This window comes from Ochotona princeps, chromosome 3, assembly GCF_030435755.1.
Source record: "Ochotona princeps isolate mOchPri1 chromosome 3, mOchPri1.hap1, whole genome shotgun sequence".
Classification (NCBI taxonomy): domain Eukaryota; kingdom Metazoa; phylum Chordata; class Mammalia; order Lagomorpha; family Ochotonidae; genus Ochotona; species Ochotona princeps.
This window is the reverse complement of record NC_080834.1, coordinates 100,246,853-100,273,132: the sequence shown is the minus strand read 5'-3', so window position 1 is coordinate 100,273,132 and position 26,280 is coordinate 100,246,853. Positions and strand designations below refer to the sequence as shown.

The following is a 26,280-nucleotide window of genomic DNA, read 5'->3' as shown; positions in this document are numbered from 1 at the left end:
TGAGAGGCCATTGAGGGCCTCTGGCCATATCCTTTCAAAGGGTGGAAAAGCACCTGAGAAATGTCCCCATCACAAAATGTTCTGGAATTCCATTTAATAAGGTAAGCTAACTTTTACTTTGTGATTTTTTCCTGATCAGCACAAACTGCTAAAATTGTTGGTGTTTATATATATATGTGTGTGTACACGACTATACCCTCTATCTTCATATATACAGATGTGCATACGTACTTAATAATCCAAAGGCTCATTGAATGTCACCTATCAAAAGATCTGTCAATTATGTGATGACAGAATGAATATAATCTGATACTAACTGGGTTATTTTTTTCTGATACACCAACTATATCCTAAAATTCACTTATTTATATTCATGTTAACACCACTGTTTATCAAAAGTAGCTAAAAAAAAAAAAAAAAAAAAAAAAGAAAGGGAGAGAAACAATGAAAAGAAATTAAAATTTCAGTTGGGTGACTTTAAAAATAGTTAAATTTTCTAAGATTCAAGCTAAGTTCATTAAAAACTGCAAATACTTAATTTTATGTAGAAAAAAATTAACATTGCTAAGAGGTCTATGTTTAAACGAATTTTGATTTTTTAGAGTTTCATTTAAATTTATAACAATCAACACATGGCTACTAAAGATAAATACATAAAATGCAAGTAAACAGTTAATATATTTACAATAGACAAAAATACCAGATACAAAGTAATTGTGAGTCTTTTTTTATGTGAAGTTTCTGTGTTTATGATGGGTATGATATTACAAATACACATGAAAAGAACAACTATCATTTATATAATCCTCAGCATTTACAAAACATCTTGTTTCACACATTCTCACTTACTTCAAGAGTTTTTAAACAAATTCCATTATCTACAGAAGTACAATGGAGAAGTAGATGTTTATTGTAAAACTACAGTACAGGTATACCAATTATATCTACAATTGTATTTCAACTAAAATGATAGAAAATTATTTTCTCAATTGCTCTGATACTTATTACAGAAAGCGATATGTCATTTTCAAATTTATAATTTGAGATAAAAAATTCACTAGAAATATCTTTTTTTAAAGTTTTCTTTAGAGTTAGACTCCAGCTAAGATTATAGCATTAAAGTTTCAAATGTGTTTGAGATTTCTGTATCATTCTAAGATGAGGGGAAAAGCAGTTTACCAACTTTAGGTTTCTGATTACCATTTCGGTTTCAGCAGAAATACAGGGACACTATAATCACACATTTCATCATCAAGGAGGATCAAATTATGTTGTGACAGAAAACAATGATTGGGAAGTCAAAATACAGAAAGCTGGTGGAACATTCCTAAAATGTTGTAAATTGTATTTGTTCACCCCAGAATCACAATGATTATTGTGGTACTACTATATCCATTTATTTGCTTTAGAAAAAAATTTCCATTCTTCCCTGAAAGCTGGTAAACTTTTAAAACTCAACTTGAGAAATCTACAAAAGCAGCTTGTTGTATGGAAGCTTAAAAATGTTAATTTGTATTTTATACAATGAGTACCAATTGAAGTACTTAAAAAACCAAAATTGCTTTTGCTAGTTTTTTCAGATAGCTAGTTTAAAAAAGAAAAATGGACCCACTGAGACAAGTGGTCCCTGCTTTATCCTATTGAAGGCACCTTGACGGTAGGAGCTCAGGATTTTTAGTTCTTCATGAGCAAGTAGCATAGTCAAGGAGGAGGTTCTTACCCAGAGCACCATACTACTGATGTCACACTGTTCTGGGTTGGATTGAGAAACCTATCCCTGCTTTTCCCAATATTGCAAACTGTTTTTAACTCCTTCCTTGGATAGATGCAAGGGAAGAGGCCTCCTCAGAATGGTTACAGATAATGGAGAAAGATTTTAAGAGTCAAAGAGCCTTTAATGGTTATTTTATTTTTTTCTTGGCAATTAATCTGCAATTTTAATCCTGTGAACACCCCTCCCCTTTCTCCAAAATATGCTTAATCTGTGTGTATGACAGCAATTCTAAGAATGAAGTCACAATAATTCAGTATGATACTCAAATTGTTGCCATTAACAATAATTACAAAATATTTATTGTAGAAAAAATTCCAACAAAATTAATCAATCTGGATAAATGGCATCACCGACAATGATTTTTATAACTCATTTTCCCCCTTAGAATGTATTCTAAGCATTAGGGGATTCAACTTTAGGAAGCCTAAGTCATGCAATCTTCTCTATATAAATTACAAAATAAGGAATATACAGTTTTGCAGATAAACATACTGTCAATGATGAGGCCATTCACAAATTCCTATATGGCATGCAGACATCACATTCTAGCCCACGCAGGCTTCTTACAGAAGCTTAAAATACAAAGGGATCGCTCTCAAACGCCAAGCAACAATCACCATTAACCTTTACACATTTGTTTTGTTTTTGCTGTTATTACACAAATGACTATTACAGTTTTAAAGGTTGACATGTTGGGCAGAAAGGCACCATGATGGTTATTTTTACTATTTTTTTTTTTTTTTTTTTTTGCATGTGGCACAAGAGAGATCTGTCAAGTTTCCATTGGGAGCTTTTAAGACCTCTCGTCTTGGATCAGTGTGGCTTCTTGTGGGAGGAGGTCTCATGATCTTAGAGCTTAAAGCATTTCTCATTGTATCTATGAATAGTCACACAGCCGTGATAGGACACTGGCCTGGGCATTGCAGCCACTCCTGTGATGATACTTGTGGCAGGATCATAACAGAGAATGGTGTCTGTGGCTTCTCCATTTTCTCGTCTTCCACCCAGGATATATATTTTACCATTACACACAGACATACCACAGTTTTCCTGTTCAACCAAATACATAAAAAAAAATTAATCATTGAAGATAAGTGATTTAGTAAGAAACTGAAAAGTAAAATAACACATTTTTAATACAGTAAAAAAAAAAAAGACATAACCTAACACAATGTAACACCTGGATAATTTTTCATGGATGAAGCTCAATGTTAAAACAAATTATATTAGTAACCGGGATCAAGATGGGGGAAGGTATATTGATCATGGTGGATTGATGGGAGGTTTTTAATTTAACACTAAGCAAAAACATTGTTAAGAGTTTGGCCAGTCTTATGGTTCTTTGGCCAGTTCTTTGTTATAGAAAGTAGTAACTATCTGACTAGAAAGTAGGAAAATTACTCATTACAAGAGATTATTCACAAGATCAATAAATGAATGAATGAGAGTTAAAAACCAAATTAACACAGTACTATTACTACTGCTTTGGCTAGTACAGAGAATTGTCCCAAGTGACATTTTATAGTTAACTTCACACAAAATGGGATTCTCAGCTGAATTTTGTTCTTTTCTATCAACAGCAGAATTAATATATAAAAAAATTCTTAATGAATTATGCTGCACCCACATATTCTTATACTTACACTTCACTTTAATTTAGAAAATTACTGTATCTTACTAGCCTGGTTCCACATAAACAAAAACTAAGTAACTTTTACCAACAAGTTCAATGAACATTTTTACTTGACTGATTTGCTATATATAAATTTTACTCTCTTCTTTTCTTTTTTCTTAAACTTCTTTTCTTTTTTTTTCTTAAAGATTTATTTATTTTATTACAAAGTCAGATATACAGAGAGGAGGAGAGACAGAGAGGAAGATCTTCCATCCGATGATTCACTCCCCAAGTGAGCTGCAACAGCCGGTGCGCGCTGATCCGAAGCTGGGAACCTGGAACCTCCTCTGGGTCTCCCACACAGGTGCAGTGTCCCAATGCATTGGGCTGTCCTCAACTGCTTTCCCAGGCCACAAGCAGGGAGCTGGATGGGAAGTGGAGCTTCCAGGATTAGAACCGGTGCCCATATGGGATCCCGGTGTGTTCAAGGCGAGGACTTTAGCCGCTAGGCCATGCCGCCGGGCCCAAACTCTTTTCTTTCTTAAAAATATTTATTTTTATTGGAAGGCAGATTACAGAGAAGGATCTGCCTTCCACTGGTTCACTCCCTAAATGGCTCCAACAGTCAGAGCTAAGCTGATCAGAAGCCAGAAACTAGGTGCCAGGAGCATTTTCCAGGTCTCACAAAAGAAGAAATTAGGGGCTGGCATTGTGGCACAGCCAGTTAAGCCACTGTCTGTGGTGCCAGCATCCCATACAGGTACCAGCTCAAGTCCTGTAGGCTCCACTTCCAATCCAGCTCCTTGTTAATGTTCCTGGAAAAGCAGTGGAGGATGACCCAAGTGCCTGGGCCCCTCAACCTGCATGGAGATGCAGAAGGCATGCCTGGCTTCTGGCTTTGGATAGGTCCAGCTCTGGCAACTGTGACCAGATAAGGAATGAACCAGTGGATTGAAGATCTCTCTGTCTTTCCTTGTTTAACTCTGCTTTTCAAATAAAAACAAGTGTTTGTCAAAAACTCAAGCAATCTTGAAAATAATTATTCATATTGGAAAATCACTTCTACTGACTACAATAATTTAAATCATACTGTGAAAAATATTTACTCTTGATGTATTTATCCTATATGAGAAATTGACTATTTACTCAGGAACAAAGGTAGCCAGTGAGAAAAATAGTTTCTAAGTAAATGAAGTTTCAGCGCTGTTTTTAAAGATTGAAATGAAACATAAACCTAATGTTAAGACTATTTTCTTAATCAGTATTTCCATACCTTAAAGGTTAAGATGTCAATAGCGCACAAGTATTATCAGATTTCACTTAATTATTTTAAGCTTTAATGACATTTTTTGCACACAAGCATTATCAGATTTCATTTAATTATTCTAAGCTTTAATGACATTTTAAATACTTGGTCCACTAAAGAAGGAAAAAAAGGTTTTTATCACTGGGTTAAAAACAGAATTCAAACATCTGAAAAACTAATATTCATGATAGAGATTAAAAGGCAAAAAATATTTAGAGTAAGTTGTTGCTTTTAGAAATTATGAAAAATCAAAATGCAGGCACGGAGGGGCAGCAGGTTAAAAGCACTGTTTGGGATGCCTGCATCGTAGATCAGAGTACCTGAGACAGGGTCCATCTTTACCTCCAATCTAGTTTTCTGCTAGTCTAGTACAGGTGGAGGCAGTAAGCTGATGGTCCAAATACTTGGCTTTTTGCCTGAAGCCAGGAACCTGTTATGGGACTCCCATGTGGATGCAGGCCAAGGACTTGGGCCATCCTCTGCTCCCTTCCCAGTCCAGAGCAAGCAGCTGAACAGGAAATGGAACAGCCGGATCATGAACTGGTACCCACATGGGATACTGGAACTGCAGCTAGGAGCCTAGTATGCTACACCACAGTGCTGGCTCCCTCAGTTTTTAGTTATTTAGTATTTACTGAGCACAAATAAATGAAAGATACATTAAGAAGACTGAATTCCAGCAAAGGAAATAAACCTTTATACCTAAGGGAATGTACAAGTTGCCTAACAGAAGTATATAAGTGCTCTAACAGATCAGAGACATAAAAATTTAATAATTTGTTATAACCATTAATTAAATAGTCCCTGAAAGAGGAGTAGAATTCTAAGGGAAAGTAAAAACAAGAATTACAGGCTAAAAAGACTGCATGAATCAAGACAAGAATATGCATTATCTGTTCATATAATATGCACTATAGATAGATAATACAATTAAAGATGAAAGGGCAAGCAAAAGTCAGATGATTTAGAGTTGTTAAAAAGCAACTAGTAAAAGTAAAAAGTAGCCCAGTGGAAAGACTGGGCTGAGAAACAAGACATTAAACAAACGAAGACTTAATAGAACATTATTTTTGTTCAGATAGGAAATAATAAGAACTTTGAACATAAGTACAACAGCAATAAAAAAAGAACAATAAGAACAAGAACAGTAATGGGAAAAACAAATTCTAAGGACATAGGGCTGGTAAACTGATTAACTCAATTTAAGAGACAGTGAGGAAATTAAGTTTCTAAGTTGTTTGGAACCCAAGAAAAGTAGGTTTGAAGTTTTGGGAAGTTGGGTTCTAGTCTACAGTCTTGGAACATTTATGGAATTCTCAGCCAGTTGGAAATCTGAGCTTGGGAAGGTGGAAAGAGGCTATGATGGAGATGAAGACTTGAAGTCATCAGTTTTGAGAAGTAGGTATGATCACTCAGGATAAAGTATAAAATTGAGAGGTCAGGAAAAGCTGTCCAACCCACATCCATATTTAAGGATTGAGTAAAAAAAAATAAGAAACTGAATGAGCCAAAGGAGCTTATGAGTTGTGGTCTTTGTGAGCCCATCTCTACAGTGGTATGAGTAGAGTCCAATTCTCAGTTATCACAGCCATCACTCAGTTTGGTGGATAAAACAGACCTGAACACAACTGTTCTTTTAAATAGTAAAAACAGCAAATTACCTAGCCTCGCCCCCAACCAGAGAAATACTTTTGGCAAATGAAATATGAAAGATCACAGAGATAAGAAAGGTTCAGGACTCTACACAGGCTAAGGGAGGGCAAAAAAAAAAAAAGCAAATAGAAATCAAGGACAAATGCAATAGATGCTTGACATTGGAATGGTAAAGTGAAGTTATTTCAATAAAACACTGGAAGGAGTTCAAAACAGGTGTGCAATATGTTTTATGTGAGCCTTTATAAATTACAAAATAACTCATCTATCCATGAGAGATTTTGTAAGTAAAATTTAAGTATATTAATAGTTATATTATACTTGTTCCCTCTTAGGTTTACTTTTCTTTTGGACTGTAATTACCTGCCGACTGAATGTGTTCTGTACATGCATCCAGTAATCTTCAACTGGATCATAACAGTATATTGCCTTGGTCAGTCCACCAGCAACATATATCAGGTTGTTCAAGGATACAGCTGTTATACATCTCTTGGCAATTGGGATAGCTGCACGAAGTAGCCAAGAATTGGTTTCTGGATCATAAGATTGAACCTAATAATATAAAGCAATGTTTAATTAAAATTTCTAAGAAGTCTACCAGTACATATAAACATGATTAAAGCAATCTCATTACATCAGAGAATTAAGAAGGAAGATTCTTTTTCTAGAATGAATGGCCATCAGGTTTTTTTTTTTAAAGATTTATTTTATTTTTATTACAAAGTCAGATATACTGAGAGGAGGAGAGATAGAGAGGAAGTGGAACTGCCGGGATTAGAACCAGCAGCCATATGGGATCAAGGCGAGGACCTTAGCCACTAGGCCACACTGCCGAGCCCAGGCCATCAGGTTTTTAAAAACAATTTTCACTAACTGCCTACATTAAAAAAAAATGTGTTATGTAGGATAACTATGCCCCAAATCTGAGTTTAGTTTTTTTCTACTTTCAAGAAGTCCTTCCTTTCTTCAGAAGAATGCAATAAATTTCAACTCAGTAGTCTCTGAATTACCATCAATTCTTACTTAATGAACTTAATTAAATAACATTTGAAAATGCATTAAAATGTAATTTGGAAATCAAAATAATTGATTTGACAAGTTAACAGTGCTAACCAAGTAGGTATTAAATACCTTTTGCCAGATTAAACCTGACATTTCCTGAGATTGCAGGATGGCACCGTTCTTTTGTTCCAGTTCAATGAACAGCAACAACTTGGAGCCACCCTCTCCCTCTATTTACACTAAAGAAGCTTTCTTTCCTTCTCTTTGTTCTAAAAATACTATAAAAGTATGCAGAAAATGACCCAGTTGGAAGCAGTGTAATTAGTTACTCTGTCTTACTCTATGCTAATGCACTTCCCAGCTGTGTTTTGAATGAGTAACTCTGCAGGTGATAGCAGTAAAAGACTCTTCCATCATATAGAATTTTGACGCTGGGATTAGTCTCATTTCAAAAATATTGCATTACAATTGTTGCAGAAAATTATTAGAAGTATTAGGGTCCCACTTCAGCAATCTAAAACTGAATTTGCCGCCCCCTCACAGTATAATGTACTAGAACAATTTTAAAAGACCCCTCACACTAAGCAAATCCACCTATCTATCTGATAAACCTTGTACATTTCCCTTCTTGTATATGTCTTTGGTAATAGCTTTAAGACAGCACAGCTTACCACTGGCACATGTGCAATGTATGGTTCAGAACAGACCTGTTAGGGGAACTAAGGGCCACCCTAGCTGTGTGGAGGTTGCCACCAAGGGGCGCACGAGCTGGAATGGGGCTGCACACTGGTCAGGAAACAGTAGTGGTCTCCCCTGGCACAACTGTGGACTGGGACAAGACACACCCGGCCTGGCCAGACCCCAACACCTTCTGGTGTTCTGGAGGACCAGGGTAGATGTGGGACGGACTGGGCTGGGTCTCAACCCCAACTGAGCCATATATGAGATATATGTGGGTATGGACAAGCCATGGCTGGGCTGAAACACCCTACAGCAAGAACCAGAATGGGTTGAAGACCAGCTCAGAAAGGCCACTGTTCCTGCGGGGACGGGAGGTGTGCTGAGTGGTGTTGGCTCGTGGACCCGCTGGTGTGCGCAAAATCTGGTACTTGGAGGAGCCCGGGTAGCTCCTCTGGCAGGACACAGACCCTGTGGGTGAGTGCAGGAAGCATGGAGGCAAACAGTTGGGAGACCATGGAAAATATCCCACAGGCTTGCATTTGGCAAGGGTCGGGGGCAGACCAGGCTGAATCAGTTCACGTCATCCACTGGCGAATCCGAGCACCGGAACGGAGCGTGGGTTGAGCCAGGTTCGGTTGCGACAATAAGCAGTCCACAACATGGAATGCCAAGGTGAGGTTGCCTGAGCAGATGTGACCGCAGCACCCAGCCAGCACATGCGACAACGAGGAAGGGAGGGGGTAGAACAGGCAGGGGAGTAAGGGGGTGGTTCCCTTGCTGAAAGGCAACTCCCACTGGAAAGTGGGAACCGGGATGGTGCTAGACCAGACTGGCCAGGGCTACTGCACTGGTGCGCCCATGCAGATCAGGGAAAAACCAGGCTGGGCTGATTATTCCTATTGGTGCATTCCACAAATAGAGTGGGTGAGGGTTGTTGGGGCTTGGCCGCAGCAGAGGCTGGGCACTGGGGGCTAGCTCAGTCAAGTTAAACCACAGAACCACCTGGAGAGTGCATAATCTGGGAGTGGGAATGGCCTGAGAGGGAAATAGTGGGCTCCTACCTCTTGGGTTACCACTCCCCGTGGGAGGGCACGAAAATTAGGACAGGGGCTGGGGTGGCTAGACAGACACCCAACAACTTCTGTGAAGGCTGGATAGTTGGGCTGGTTAGATGTAACAAGGCTAAAAACCCATTGACATCTATGAGAGCAGAAGGGACGGTGGGTCAGACTGGATTAGTATGCCACACAAACAGGCAAACCAGGGTAGGGGGCGGGCCTGGTTGGGGTTATTGTGGGTCGCTCCAGCTAGGCTGCAACTCCCACTGGTTTGTGTGAGGGCTGAATATGTGCTGGGCAGAACCAGGCTGGACCGCAAACACCCATTGGTTCCAGAGAAGGACAGGGATGGAAGCAGCACCAACCCAGCGACTGCAACCACCAGCTGATTGGGGTGATGGATTATGGTGGGCCCTACACTTGCCAGCACATACAAGAACCTGGTCTGGGAATTCCTCAAAGTTCCATTGGGGATCCCCCCAATCAAACTTTCAGACTCGGAACGCTATCCATCAAACGACAAGACGGAACAAGTCAACCAGCCACCTCAGCTATATGTTGGTAATGGAAAAACTGGGCAAACGGAGACGCTATGATGGACTGTGTCGACCAGGGGACTCTCCAGCAACTGCAATGTGCTTGGAGTGACGAGAGGGGCAGCAATGCAGAACTGTTGAATTATCGGAACCACTTGGGCAAGACCCTCGGAGCGTGCCACACATCTGGGACCTGGGGTGGGTGGTAGTCTGGACAGAGCTTCTCCTTTAAAATCAGCTTTTACATCAGGTTTATTAAGGAAACAATACGGAACTAATTGTCTTGCCCATCTTCCTGTACAGCTTGAACCTTTTTACCCTAATTATGTCAAGATTGTCAAAATAAAATTAAAAAAAAAAAAGCTCATCCAAAAATGCTGATTTTATGATAGCACTGATTTAAGTTTGAAATAATTTCTCATATTGTTCAGGAATAAGTATGTATGTAATAAAAATATAAAATATTTTATGAAAAAAAAAGACAGCACAGCTTACCTTATCAGAACAAGTATTATCATCTGGTCCTCCACCAATTACAAATAATTTTCCTACACAGCTAGTCACTGCAGGAGAACTCACTGCTTCTTTTAGGGGAGCAACTTCCGTCCATCGATTTGAAAAGGAATCGTAACATTCTACGCTGCTCAATCTATTTTGCCCATCATAGCCTCCAACAACATACACCTATATGTAAAATATATGGAAAATCTTAATTATCAAAGTTTGAATTTTGAACTAATTGGTTGAAGAATTAAGAGATCTCTCTTAAAGCCCTTGGTAATTACAGACAACAATTGCAACATATTTAGTTGAGAGTTTCTGGGTATTTTAAAAATCACCCTTTTATCTTTACCACTATGGAGCCTTTTAAAGACAATTTTGGCTAATAGCAATCCTTCATGAAACTTAAATGCTACATATATTATCTATCTGTTTTTCTTATTATGTACATGTCTATGGATTATACATGAAAGAGTGAACATTTTTCATACCCCAAGAACGAATTTTCATTGTCCCTCTTGGGGGAAAGATTGCTCTGTTTAAAGCTGAATGATTAAGCTTAATTGTTCATGCTCATGGATAGTGAAAGATTTTAATAGAGTATTAAACCAGGAAACTAAAACATTAAGTAAACATTACTAGGTTGTGACATATTTTAAGACAGGGCCTATTTTTTATCCATTAGAATGCCTAGAAATGCACCTGACACATATGAACTCAATATGTTTCAGAGTTTTCATGTACATTTTCTTATCACGAATATGAGGAAGATAGGGTAAATTAGTATGACAAATGAACCAATCAATAAGATTGTTTATTAAATGACTTACATGAAGAATAAACCATTAAGCATCATGGGGAATACAAGAAACCTTTAATGAAGCACTCAACTTAATGTCCACATTTCTTTTAATGGACAGTCATTACCTCTCTACCACCATATCACAAGAGATTCGTCTGAACCTTCTTCCAGCATCTCTTCTGTCTGCTCCTTCTGTTTCCCATCACCCCTACACTACTTTGGGGTGCATGTTACTTCATGCTGCTAACACTTGTGTTCTCAAAATGACACTAATTTTATAAAATATTGTCAGCAATTTCTAATAGTAGGTCAACATGAATGTGAGGGTCAAGGACAAATATCTTTGGTGTGTCACTCAAATTTGTCCAAAATTTATCTTCCTGTATTCCTCCAATTTTCCACTGTAGTTACCATATTTCTTCTCTTTCTGCCCCGACTCCTCTACCCTGAGATTTATTTATTCATTTGAAAAGCAGCATGATTGAAAGAAGAGGGAGAGAGAGAGATACCTTGTTCACTTCCAAATGGCTGCAACAGCTGCAGCTGGGACAGGCCAAAGCCAGAAGCTAGAAAACCATGCGTGTCTCCTACATTGGGTAGCAGGGGTCTAAGTTCTTGAGCCATCACTGAAACTGCTTTCTAGACATTTTAGCAGGGAGTTAGCCAGAGTCAAACTCGCCCTCCAACATGCAATGTCCCAAATGAACACTTAACTTGTATGACATGACGCCATTTGTAACATGCATTTCCATTTTTTAAAAAAGATTTATTTATTTTTATTGGAAAGTCAGAGGAGGAGAGACAGAGAGGAAGATCTTCTGTCCGATGGTTCACTTCCCAAGCGGCCGCAACAGTTGGAGCTGAACCAATCCGAAGCCAGAAGCCAGGAGCTTCTTCTGGGTCTCCCACGCAGGTGCAGGGTCCCAAAGCTTTGGGCTGTCCTCAACTGCTTTCCCAGGCCACAGGCAGGGAGCTGGATGGGAAGCGGGGCTGCTGGGATTAGAACTGGCACCCATATGGGACCCCAGCATGTTTAAGGCTAGGACTTTAACTGCTACGCTATTGCGCCGGGCCCTGTAACATGTATTTCTTATGTGTTATAAAATGATCTGTTGGTGGCTTTGTGTCCCCTACACCATGCAGTTTACAGAAATTAAATAACTTAAGGCTATGCAATAATAAACGGTATGGAATCTGTCACACAATGCAACAATTAAAGGCAGACTCTGAAGTCATGTCAACTGGACTTATATCTAACTTTGCCAGGTAACTTACGACAAGTTTATCTTCTCAGGGTATCATTATTTTAAAATGTAGTGTTTTGGCACTGTGGTGGAGGGAGTTCACTTGGTAACTACATTGCTTCCCATCCAGCTTTCTGCTAATATGGCTGGGAAGCAGCAGATAATGGTTCCTGCAACCCATGGGGCAGACTCAGATGGAATTCCTGTTTCCTAACTTAAGTGTAGCCCATCCTTGGTGGTTGCAGTGAACCAAGGAGATAAAAGACACTTGTCACACTGCATTCCGGCAATAAATCTTTTAAAAATGTTAATAGGGTCCAGCACAATGGCTCAGTTGGCTAATCTCTAGAAGTGCTGGGATTCCACAAGGGTACTGGTTCATGTCCTGGCTATTCCACTTCTGATCCAGTGCCCTGCTTGTGGCCTGGGAAAGCAGTGGAGGGTGGCCCAAAGCCTTGGGCATACGGGAGACCTGGATGAAGCTCCTGGCTCCACATCCACTCAGTTCCGGCTGTTGTGGTCACTCAGGGATGGAAGATCTTTTTCTCTGTCTCTCCTTCTTTCTGTAAATCTGCCTTCCCAATGAAAATAAATTGATCTTTTAAAAAATGTCAATAATAATAGTTACCCATAACATAATTTGAACATTAAATTTTAATACATACCCTACACTTAACTTAAAAACATCTAAGAACATCTGAGCTGTTGCTTTGGCTTTATCAACAATGGAACTGCTTCAGGAATCACTTGGTAACATGACAAGAATTATATTAAATAGTTTCCACAATTATCTCTCATTCTACAATCCCATATTATAAACCATCTTGGGTTTTCTTAATAGAAAGTTTTTATAAATTTAAATGATTTTGTAGGTTTCTATGCAACCTATATTGCGACACTTAATAATGGTTTACATAAATTAACTACTCGGTATGTAAAATAGGAATGACATTTTTAATTTCCTGATTTAGCACTTCCAAGTTATGGATACCTGTAAGTCATTGTATAAAATAGTAATCAAATAAATTTGAGTTCACCAATATATATATAGGTTTTGTGACCTCAATCATTCCATTTGTCTTTGTATGTATAATCTAAACGGTGGTTTCATTTATTTATGTATGTATTTATATATGTATGTATTTATGTTTTAAGGTTTTCTTTTCCCCCAAAATGTAGATTTATATGCATAGGGAACCAATCCTCTCCTTCCCTCTCCTTTTTTTTTAAAAGCTAGTCCTCATTTCTTCCAAATTCTTTGATGATTTACTCAGTTTTTTTTACTAAATTCTGTCATTCCTGCAGTATGGCTACCAACCTATATATAATACTGTTGGTACTGACAAACTAAATGTTTCAGCAAAGATTTTACTAATAATTTATTTCCTGTGTTTTCTGTCTATCTCTAGATCCTCATTATTTCACTGGCCTTGTCAACAAGGACAGACACCAGAACAAGGTCCTTAAGATTTAACAGCTTTTTTTAAAAAAAAAAAAAAAAATTCATTTATTTTTATTTGAAAGAGTTACAAAGAGAATCTTCTATTAGTTGGTTCATTCCTCAAATAGCTGCAGTGACCAGAACTGGATTGGAAGCCAGAAGTTTCTTCCAGGTTTCCCACACAGATGTAGGGGCACAAGCACTTGGGCCATCCTCCACCACTTTCCTAGGTCCCAAGCAGGGAGCTGGATTGGAAGTGGAACAGCCAGGAATTGAACTGGTGCCCATAAGGCATGTTGGCACCACAAATTTATCCTGCTATGTCCTGGTGCTGGCCCTAACAGTCTTTAAAGCCATTGAAAGGCTATTTGTTACAATATAAAGGTTTTCAGAAATTTCTGGGCGATAGGGAGCAGGACTCCTGGGAGACCAAGTGGGAGAGGGAGCAGGCCGGGACCTCCGTTACAGCTAGAGGCTTCCTGTGTTTTCACTGGTGTTTCCGAAATGTTCTCAGGCAGGGTCTTTGAGGAGGGATGCCAGGGAGCCAGTCAGAGCTCCGTGTGCAAACAGTGAGAGGCTTTCACTGAGGCTCCCCAGGGACGAGGGCTTCATGATAGCTTTAACTTGTAAAGTTCAAAATCTAATTCTAGAAAACTTAAAAACAGTGCTCCAGATGATTTTTAGGTTCCTAAAGACAGTATATGATTCAGAATGTAAATACATATTTTTTATATTTATTAGCTGATGTCAATAACACATTTCAAAACATGCTACTGGGGTTGGTGTAGTGGCGTAGCATGCTGATCTGCCAGTGGGACCAGCATCCCATATGGGTCTTGGTTTGTGTCCTAGCTGCTCCGATTCTGATCCAACTCTCTGCTTATAGCCTGGGAAAGCAGCGGAGGATGGCTTGAGTCTTTGGGCCCTTGCACCCATGTGGGAGATTCGCAAGAAGCCCCTGGTTCCAGCTGCAGACCAGCTTAGCTCTGGCCACTGCGGTCATTTGGGCAATGAACCAGTGGATGGAAGATCGCTCTCCCATTCTCTACCTCTTCTATCTCTGTAAAATTTATCTTTCAAATAAAAAGAAACAAACCTTAAAAAAGTTGTCAAACTTGTTAATATTTGTTTTCAGTTGGTTTTGTCCCTGCTTGTACAAACTACATGTACAGACAACAAAAAGGTAAAATGACATTGATTTAGATAAATACATCTCTCAAGACTGAGAAAGTCAATAAAAAGAAAAAAAATTAGTTTGGATTAGACATTTGCCTGTTTTTGCTTTCTAATTCTGTTTGGGCATTTGGATTGCAGCGGGGGCAAGGGCAGAGAAATGTGCTGCACTGCCATGAATTCCAAATCGAGAGAACAAAACATCCATTTAAAAGTACAGTGTCACATTGTTTATATCTTTAGTTTGTCTTCTGAGGTTAGAAACGGAAGGAAATACAATTTGAATCCAAAATATCCAGAGGGAGAGTACAGCGAAGGATTCAGCTGTGGTATTTATTTTGGAAATGTACCAGAGCAAGAGTTATAAAAAAAAGTGGTTTCTCTTACTTTACCAAGCAGCACAGCCATTTTGTGACGCCATCTGCCTTTATTTAGAGAAGCAACTCTGATCCAAATATTTAACTGTGAGTTATAAATCCAGACATCACGGCTATTGATTCTTCCACCTTCAAATGCAAAACAAAGCATAACAGATCATCATATATCTATCACCAAGAGATGCATGCCACACCAAGGCATGAATCTCGAAAACACGGGATTTATTCATTTAGTTCAAGAATGATAAACCAGTTCAACTGATGAAATAATGACCCTCTTAAAACTGAACAGATAGTTTTGTCAAACAGATTTAAATTTTGCCCTCCCCCTTTTTTTTAACCTTGAGAAGCAATAATTACAGGCAGGTCCAAAACAATAAAATACAGAATGTATTACAACATCATAAGATTATTACTTTGGAAGTAAAGTAACAGAAGCACCTGAACAGGATTATTCTAAAAGCATTCTTTTTAATCATGCATTTTAAAAACAGTACATTGTCACACAAAACAAAAACGATGTGATTATGTCACTCACTGAGTAGTAATGTAATCATGTGTAAAGCTGGCAACAGTGCTATTAACAACTGCCAACCAGACTTTATATAAGTCTGTCCTTTTACTGTTGATCTGATTTTAGAGGTAACATACCATATACGCTACAAGCAGCTCAAGGTCAGAAGTTTTATGAAAAATCCTATTTTATAAACTTTGTGGGGGAAAACTTCAGAATAAATCAGAGAAGCTTAATTCCATGAGTACTCAGATTTTGCATAACTTACTATATTCTTTAAAACAAAGTTAAGTAGGTAAAAGGTTTTAAAAAAGCATCATATTATATATATTTGAAAGTGTTTAAAATATGCTATTGTTTCTTTTATGCTATGGTTAAAGATATTTTCTGGTGAATATTTTGTAAGTCATTATGCATAACTAAAAGTATTTTCTGATGAATACTTTGCAAATCATTATGTATCACCTTATCACTTTTTTAAGAGCAAAAAGTTACTTGGAGTTTTATTTGTTTTATAACTGAGTGGTTTGAAGCAGGAATATTCATACTGTATGTTTTTTTTAAAGGGCACTGGTATTGTTTCAAAGAGCAAAACTATGTATAAAATCAAAAGTGGTTACTACAATAATTATTTATTTACCTGAAACGAGAATGTCATTCCTTAGAGCACAGACTGCATACTCTGATTTGGTAAATTCTGGAAGCTTAGCCAAAGACTTCCATTCTCCCGTTACAGGATCATAGCACTCAGTATATGGAAGATTAAATCCTCCAACTCGTTCACAGCCTCCAACAACAACTATAACCTCCGAATAGCCTGTGGACCTAAGATAATCATGGTAAGAATGTAGAGATATTAATTTAAAAAATTAAAAAAAAAACACATTCTAAACCAAAAATCCTAAAAACAAACCACATATGAACAGTTCAGTTTATTCTCTGTGTGTGTGTGCCAAATAGTGCAGGTTGGCATTTAAGCACATTAAATTGTTGGGCCTCGTGCTGTAGCCTAGCAGCTAAAGTCCTTGCCTTGTACATGCTGGGATCCATTATGAGTGCTGGTTCTAATCCCGGTGGCCCTGCTTCCCATCCAGCTCCCTGCCTGTGGCCTGAGAAAGCAGATGAGGATGGTCCAAAATCTTGGTACCCTGCACCCATGTGGGAGACCCAGAAGAGGCTCTGGGCTCCTGGCTTTGGATTGCTCAGCTCCAGCTTTTGCGGCCGCTTGGGGAGTCGCTCCTTCTGTCTCTCCTCCTCTCTCTATATCTGACTTTCCAATAAAAATAAAAAAAAAAATGTTTACAGGGGAGCTAGTGATACCGTTTTTTCACAGAAATGCCTATAGCTATTTTTCTCTATGGGTTTTTATTGAAATATGGTCAAGCAGTCCAAAAACGCTACCTGAAATTAGATGAAGGAGGTCTTTCAAATATACTTACAGCAATAGATATGCATAACTCCCTAAGGTAAGATTACATTCTTCTGGGCCCAGCACAGTAGTCTAGTGGCTAAAGTCCTCACTATGCATGTGCTGGGATCCCATATGGATGTTGGTTCGTATCGCGGCTACTTCACTTCCCATCCAGCTCCCTGCTTGTGGCCCAGGACGGGACCCTGTATCCACATGGGGCACCCGGAAGAGACTCCTGGCTCCTGGCTTCAGATTGGCTTAGCTCTGGCTGTTGCAGCCACTTGGAGGATGAACCAGTGGATGGAGAATCCTTCTGTCTCTCCTTCTCTCTGTAAATCTGACTTTGCAATAAAAATAACTCTTTGAAAATAAAAGATTATACTCTTTCATTCTTTTTAAAAAAGATTTATTTTTATTGGAAAATCAGATATACAGACAGGAGGAGAGACAGAGAGGAAGATCTTCCATCCATTGATCACTCCCCAAGTGGCTGCAACAGCTGGAGCTGAGCCAATCCGAAGCCAAGAGGCTGAAGCCTCTCCCAGGTCTCCTATGCGGGTGCAGAGTCCCAAGGCTTTGGGCTGTCCTTGACTGCTTTCCCAGGGAGCTAGATGGGAAGCGGGGAAGCAGGAATTAGAACCAGCGCCCATATGGGCTCCAGGCACGTGCAAGGCACGGACTTTAGACTCTAGGCTACCATACCGGGCCCTTTCTTTTTATAACTGGAAGACAAACACTGCTTTTTGAAATATTGCATCATGTTGCTATATCTAAAAAAACTAACTCATAATCCAAGCACCCTTCAAAGGTGTGTTTGTGTACATATGTATATATTTGTTCAGAAGTTAATTCTTTAAGTACAAATCACATATATTAGGGTAATATAATTGAAAATATAGGGCAGCAGGTCCTGTCAGTATAAATTCTCAAAACAATAAAGAGCATGGGCTGTTTTTTTTAATATCAAAAAAAAAACAGCTTTTAAGATCATGAGGAGAATCCTAATGTTTATATTAACCATTGGCTTCTCTTAGTTTGTAGTTTAAATGTAAGACATAAATGAAAAATCAAAAGCGTATCCAAGATTTTTGTGTTCATAAGGCTTAACAGATAGATTTGGAATTTTAAAATTCTTTAGGGTGTATTATTTTTTTCACAAATATACGCTAAATGAAAAAAGTCTTCTGATTGTTTTCTATGGTTGCTATAAGGGGAGTCTCCTATAGGAAAACAAGGACCCTGACTTACATGATGAAGGGAGAAAATGCCTCAGAGTCCTCACTGATGGTTCTAGGTGGTATAATGTTACATAACTACACTAGAAAAAAAATGCCACATTGACACGCTTCCTTTACCAGAGCTGCCCTAGCCCAGCTTCATTTACCCAGAGCTATTTCAGCTGAGTCATTCACCTATTCCATACCAGACATGTTTTTCCCATGACAAAATCAGAAATACATACTGTGGGGAAGAATTCTGTTCACATATGCAATGCAACTTATTTTTAGAAATCCAACAAGTTATATAACTCTAATCCAGTACATATTAAAACATTAACAGAAGGACTCAAAATATTCCCAACAGGACTTATTTGTCTGCAAATAATTTCAAAATGAAAATATTAAAACCAGAAAGTACAGCACTGGACTCTTGAACAGGGCAGTTACTGACTCATTTACAATTCTTCTCATAGAAGTATCATTTCCTGAAGCTGGCACCATGGCCTAGTGATGCTGCACTGCCCCATCTGGACACCAGTTCATGTCCCAGCTACTCCACTTCCAGATCAGCTCCCTGGTAATGATCCTGGAAAAGCAGCAGAACATGGCCTAAATGCTTGGGTCCCTATACCCACATGTGAGACCTGAAAGAAGCTCCTGCTTCCTGGCTTCAGACCAGGCCAGCTCCAGCCATTGCAGCCATTTGGGGAATGAACCAATCTGGAAAATGGAAAATCTCTGTTTCTCATTCTCTCTTTGTAACTGCTTTTCAAAAAACAAAGAAGTATCATTTACTAAAATCACACCTCAAATAAAAGAATAATTCATAAAAGCTTATGGAAAAATGCAATGAAAAGATAGTTTAGCTTGGTGCAAAAATTTCTGAAACCCATGCATAGTTTTTCCTTGTGTAAAATACCTTAATATCTTTAAGATAAATCCATGGGATGTTCCTCAGCCTCAAAACAAAAATTGCTAAATGTGCTGAGGAAAAATAATTTGTTTTAATATAAAATCAGAGTGATATTACATATTATACAATTTTGTCTTATGGGTTCCTTACAGTATTTCACTAACTTTATATTTTGCTTGAAATCGTTTACTTTTTAAAAAAAATTTTTTTTTTCCATTTATTTGAAAGACAGTTACGAAAGGGAGGAATAAAAGGCAAAGATCTTCCACCTCTGGGTCATTCCCAAAATGGTTACAACAATGGAGGCTGCACCAGTTTGAGGCCAGGTACCTGGAACTCCATCTGGGTCTCTCATGCGGGTGCAAGGGCCCAAGCACTTGGAGTGTCTTCTGCTGTCTTCCCCAGGAGCATAAGTTGGTAGCTAGATAGAAAGTAGAACAGCTGGGACTTGAACTAGAGCCTACACAAGATGCTAGTATTGCAAGAGGCATCTTAAACCACTGCAGTACAAAACTGTTCCTGGTTTGTCTTTTTCGAAACTTATTAGTTCATTTTTGTACATTAGATAAGAAGATAAAATAGCACACAAGCTAATGCTTAAAACATTCAGTCCCCAAAATTTAAAAATCACATTATTGTTATCCAACCATGCATTTATCTGAAAATGATTAGTACATTAGTAGGTTTTGCCTTCAGTTGGTTATACTGAAGATCCTATTGGCGACCAAACAGCTGTTGATTGAGTCTAATGTTCTCATGAGACTGTTAACTAGATAAAATAGCTAGTTCTTTTAAAAAATATTTATTTATTTGAAAGGAAGAGTGACAGAGAGAGGGAGAATTAGGGATCTTCCTTCCACTCATTCCCCATGTGCCTGTAATAGCCAAGGCCAGGCCAGGCAGAATGCCAAAGGGAGCAGCCTGGTATCCCAAACAGGGGCATCAGCCCAATTATTTGTGTTGCCCTCTGTTGCCTCCCAGGCAGCATGAGCAGAAAGCTGGAATGACAGAGGAGGTGGGACTACAATGCCCAACCCTAGTTACTGCCTGAGCTCAGAAAAAGACTTAACTGGTTACAGATGATCACGGCACTAACAACAAAATGGCAGTGAAGATGATGGACTAGGATGAAGAGAATTTTGGATATTCTTAATTTTCATAGTATTACTCTATTTCAGTAATTCTTTAAAGTAAAAATTCTGACTTTCTGTTATTATGAAATAACCATTATTTGTTGCTCCTAGTGTTAAGTCTCATTTGTTTCTAGGAAAGCATGATAAATTATTGGTATATTGGTAACATATTACCAAAACAATTCATTTTTAGTCATAAACTTGAGAAAAGATCAAATTTTCTGATTTCTGTGAAAGATGATTTTAACTATACATACAAGAACATCTTGAACTAACAGATAAGCAATAATTGTTGGATTTATTTATAATTAATGCCTGATATGTCAAAGATAGAAGAATAGCCTAAATAACTTTCATGAACAAAAGGAGTTGGGAAGTGATCTTGGATAATGAGAATAACTACACACACACATACCACACAGACACTAGTGAACTAGTGAGCAGGTCTGTCTGTCTCTCTGCCTCTCAAATTAAAAACAAAAAACAAAGAAACAAACAAGGGCCCGGTGGCATGGCCTAGCGGCTAAAGTCCTCGCCTTGAACGCCCCGGGATCCCATATGGGCGCTGGTTCTAATCCCAGCAGCTCCATTTCCCCATTTCTCATCCAGCTCCCTGCTTGTGGCCTGGGAAAGCAGTCAAGGACGGCCCAATGCATTGGGACCCTGCACCCGCATGGGAGACCTGGAAAAGGTTCCTGGTTCCCAGCTTCAGATCGGCGCAGCACCAGCCGTTGTGGCTCACTTGGGGAGTGAATCATCGGACGGAAGATCTTCCTCTCTGTCTCTCCTCCTCTCTGTATATCTGACTTTGTAATAAAATAAATAAATCTTTTTTTTTAAAAAAAGAAACAAACAAAAGGTACAAAAAAAGTTTGCACTCTACAAATGATTTTTTTTCCATAACATGTATTTTCCATGAACTTTTGGAAAACCGCATATCTAAAGAATGTAGAGAGTATTTATAGATACCTGTATACATAGACAATCACACATCTATGCGAAGAATATTTCTGAAGCAAATTTTAAGAACTGAAAACAGGGGTATGTTTTGGGGAGGGGAACCAAAGACTCTCTCATGGGAAAAAAAGAGAGATTATCATAATATATACTTTTTATGTAAAAACAATAAAACATTAAATTAAGAGAAAAATGGTAAGCCAAATGTAAAAATAGAATATAATTTTTAAATGATTTATTTATTTGAAAGACTGAGTCATAAAAGGAAGGGGAGATACAGATTTCCATGAGCTAGTTCATTTCCCAAAGCAAGGGACATCCTCTGGGTCTCCCAAGGTTTCATCACAGGAAGTGGCTTTATGAGTATGCTACCACAACTCTGGCCTCTGGAATATAATTCTTCAGAGGAACTAGAATAAAAATTCAGAACACAGGAGCAGGTGTAGTGAAGCAGGCAAAACTACCACCTGCAACACTGGTATCCCATATGAGCAGTGACTTCACTCTCAGCTGTTCCACTTCCAACACAGCTTCCTGCTAATGCGTCTGGGAAAACTATGGAAGATCATTCAAGTGCCTGGGCCCTTTGGGAGAAAGAGAGGAACTTCCTGGCTCCTGGTTTTAGCCTGGTCCAGCCTTCAAACTGCAGTTATTTGAGGAATGAAGATTTTGGCAGATGTAAGATCTCTCTCTCTCTCCCTCTCTCTGCAATAAGAAGTAATTTTATTTATTTATTTTATTATTTATTTATCTTTCTAAAAAAGTAATTTAAAAATGTTTTGAAAGTTTTTTTTGAAAGGCAGATTTATATAGAGAGAAGGAGAGACAGAGAAGAGGTCTTCCATCCACTGGTTCACTCCCCAAATGGCCGCAATGGCCGGAGTTGCGCCAGCTGAATGTCAGGAGCCTGGAGCTTCTTCTTCTTCCAGGGCTCTTGGGGGTGCAGGAGCATAAGGACCTGGACGATCTTTCGTTGCTTTCCCAGGCACACTGGCAGGGAGCTGGATCAGAACTGAGGCAACTAGGACTCAAACTGGCACCTATATGGGATGTTGCACTGTAGGCAAAAGTTTAACCTACTAAGCCATGGTGCTGGATCCCCCAGTTTTTAAAAAATCACGATCATAATCATTATCAAAAGTTCAGAACATGGCATCTTAGCCCTGCATCTGCTTCTACCTAGCTTTGTGACCAAGTACAAGTAATGCCATTTTACCACCATAAAAAAAAAAAGGATTTATTAATTCCTATAAAAATATATTTATAATTCCCTTGATTTTTCTAATTTCTTTCAAATGAAGACTGCCTTGTTTTTATGGCAACTAGGTTCTTATATTTGTTATATACTAACATTATTAGAGATAAAAGGAAATATTGAAAGAGGCAAGTAATTACTTGCTGATTCCTAGCTCAAAAGGATAAACTGCCTAAGTCTTGGTTATCTATACTGTTCAATGCAGTGTGCCGAAGGCAGTGCTTTTTCCACTAATGTGAACAATCTGCCACACGCAGACAATATTCCAGAAGACATGTGTCCAGTTCAATGCCATCTATGTTTTCACTCGGGAACCTCATTGGGTAGGCAGGCCAGTCCTCTCAAAATGAAAATTAGTATCTATAAAGGTAAAGGTCTTTTTCCAGAGAAGAATGATGGTAGGAACAACGTGGTTTGGGACACGATATAAAATCAGCAACACCAGAATCAAACTACCAAGCAATCAATGTTTAATAGTGTGCTATTTGAACTGGACTGAGAAACATGGACATACATGTATATGCTGGGACCAAAAATGGAAATTAGACATGCTGGAGAATCAGAATCAGAGTGTCAGACAGTACTACGGATGTGCACTCTCAGGAATGGTAGAGTAAATACGGTCATTAACATGCATGGATCAGGACACCATGGGAACAGAGAAGCCCATCACAAACAGGAAAGTGACTTTCCTTGATGAAAAGGGTTGGAAGGCTAGTGTTTAGCCATGACACACATAAGCAATTCAAACATTGCTAAGGCAAAACAACCTTATTTAAATCAATTACCTTTTGATTCCCTATGGTATTCTTAGTTCCAAATATGAATGTGTCAGCTGAACTTTTTTTTAAAGATTTACTTATTTTTATTGACAAGTCAAATATACAGAGGAGGGGAGACAGAGAGAAAGATCTTCTGTCCCATGATTCACTCCCTAAGTGATCATAATGGCCGGTACTGCACTGATCCGAAGCCAGGAGCTCTTCCAGCTCTCCCACACGGGTGCAGGGTCCCAAGGCTTTGGGCCATCCTCGACTGCTTTCCCAGGCCGATGGATGGGAAGCAGGACTGCCAGGATTAGAACCGGCGCCCATATGGGATCCCATCACGTTCAAGGCAAGGACTTTAGCTGCTAGGTCACAGCTGAACTTTTTTTTTTAACCCTAATATGTTTTCCACGCTAATATTAAAACCTTAGAAACAAATTTTCCAAAATGTGGTGAGGCCCAAGTTTAAAGGCTAAATAAAAACAAGGAAAAGAGAAAATGAGGAATGTTAAGGTCATGAGTAAAAGAATATTTAGGGCAGCTGTATTTAGCATGGTATCAACATTTTTACAGAGTGCCATTTAATTATTAATATTCAAAAGGTACTAAGGTGAAGAGGCAGTGTGCCTGCTAATTAGGGGTATGGCCTTTTTAGCTGGAACATCTAGGTTCTGGATTCTTGCTTTACTAATAGGAGGTTCCTCCTGTGAGCCTGAGTTGGCTTTAAATAACTTCATTAACCTGCAGGGCTATTCTGAGTATTACATGAATTCATACGTGTAATAACAGCACATAGAGCAGTTCCTGGACATAGGTTTTTGCTGTCATTATTACGGAATGATAGTTGGAAAGATAATGCTTATTTAACAAAATAAATTTATTAAATTAGAACAATTATAAATTAAGCTTTGAAAAACTAACACATAGATGTTGGAATACAACAGCCTACTATTATTTTTTTTAAGATATATTATTAATATAAACCATCTGATGACCCACATTCTTTCAGGCCACAGTGATGGGCAAGCATTTCCCTCCTAATCGGTAAAAGTCTAGCATAAATTTAAAATGTATTGTTTATTTTCTTCATGAGAGTGTAATAATCTTTATTAAAACCTTCTGTGTCAAATACTAAGTTATATATTTCCATATATATGTATATATATATATATACACACACAGTATTTCCAATCCTTACAATAATCTTACATCATATGTGGCTGGATGCTTATTTTATACATGAGGAACCTGATACTTGGGCAAGTTAGAGTTCCTAGCCCAAGGTCACGGAAGCAATTTGCTGTGTGGAGTTAGATTCTAAACCCCACTTGACTGTGAAATCGGTACTCTTAACACATCAGGAGGCTCTCATGGGATTTTTTTTTTAAAAGTAGCATAATGCTGGAGCAGTATTTAAAGCCCCAAATAAGAATACATATTTGGTGTTACTTCTGGTAGCACATCTCAACATATCCCTAACTGATGCTGCCACAAAAAACTTGAGTCCTGGAATGGACTTTTTTTGCTTTTTAAATTTTTTTAATTGCTTTTTTTGACTTTTTTATTGCTTTTTAAATTTGACTTTCTTTCCATCTGTTTCTAGTTCACAAAGCTCTTTTTTCAACTTGCTCACCTGCATATATATGTGTATATATATATATATATATATATATATATATATATATATATACACACACACACACATATCGAAATACACACAACATGGGCCTAGCAAGGTAGCCTAGCATCTAAAGTCCTAACCTTGCACACGAAGGGATCCCACTTGTGCACCAGTTCTAATCCCGGAGGTCCCGCTTCCCACCCAGCTCCCTGCTTGTGGCCTGGGAAGGAAGCCAAGGATGGCCCAAAGCCTTGGGACCCTGCACCCACATGGGAGAGATGGAAGAGCCCCCTGGCTCCTGGCTTCAGACTGGCTCAGCTCCGGCCGTGGAGATCACTTAGGGAGTAAATCATCGGTCAGAAGATCTTCTTTGTCCCTCCTCCTCTCTGTATATCTGCCTTTCCAATTAAAATAAATGTCTTTAAAAAAAAAAAGAAATGCACACAACATGGATTTTTGCCATCTAAGAGGTATGCAGGCATAAAATGAAAATAGCAGTGTGGACAGAGCTCTGAATATTACCTGGCACAGGATAAACAGTAAAGAAATACTGGTTGACATGAGAAATATATTAACTATATAGCTGAGGGATTAGAAGATCACACTAATCCAGAGTTAATTTTTCTATCAATAATGGTAAAACAACCAGATAAGCTGTGCTTCCTAATGTGATGAAATGCAATGTACACATTACGTAGGACTAACTCTAGCCACAAATATTTAATTGGCATTCAGCAAGCTAAAACTTGTGGAGTCGACTTCCAGTTTCCAGGAAGCATAAATGATACCATAAGGAAGCAACCAGCCCAGTCTAGAAGATGGAATATTTTTCTGAAGAACTTTCCGTTCAACAAGTCAGAATTATGTAAAAGCAACTGATTCCGAATAAAAGAGATCATGGAAAAAGCAAGAAATAGTGAATGAGTCTGGATTGAATTCAAGTTCATTAAAGGGACAGACAATTGGAAAAAGATTTGAAAGTGGATTGGTTATTAGATAATATGTGTTAGACCAGGTATTAGATATTAATATTAAGTGTGACAATGTTATTTTTTCTGTTATTTCTTAAAGATGCACAAATAGAAAGTAAAAACTTGAAAATTTTAAAAAATATATACAAAACTGTGTCACATAATACAATGTAATTAATGAATTAAAATAATAAATAATAAAAAATTAACATTAAAGATAAATAAATAAATGGACAGAGAAAAATATATATATACATAACATTTTAAAAAGAAATATGAATAAATGAAAGAGAAATGTCTGAGCTGGAGGCAAAAGTCTAGAAGGCAATAGCATGAATTAAAAATGAGAATAGAC

The 26,280-nt window shown here is 38.3% G+C and overlaps 1 protein-coding gene across 3 annotated transcripts in view; it reads right to left on the bottom strand.

The window, feature by feature from the left end:
* Positions 1-1,889: 1,889 nt before the first annotated feature.
* The window catches only part of KLHL24 (kelch like family member 24), a 40,659-nt gene continuing 16,268 nt past the window's right edge, over positions 1,890-26,280 (bottom strand). For all 3 annotated transcript variants that reach the window (XM_058662148.1, XM_058662150.1, XM_058662149.1), the window contains 5 exons: positions 16,318-16,502; positions 15,174-15,292; positions 10,121-10,309; positions 6,712-6,900; positions 1,890-2,824 (listed from right to left, as the gene is read on the bottom strand). In XM_058662148.1, coding sequence (XP_058518131.1) covers positions 2,624-2,824; positions 6,712-6,900; positions 10,121-10,309; positions 15,174-15,292; positions 16,318-16,502 — 883 coding nt within the window. In that variant the 3' untranslated portion in view covers positions 1,890-2,623. The remainder of the gene's footprint in view (positions 2,825-6,711; positions 6,901-10,120; positions 10,310-15,173; positions 15,293-16,317; positions 16,503-26,280) is intronic.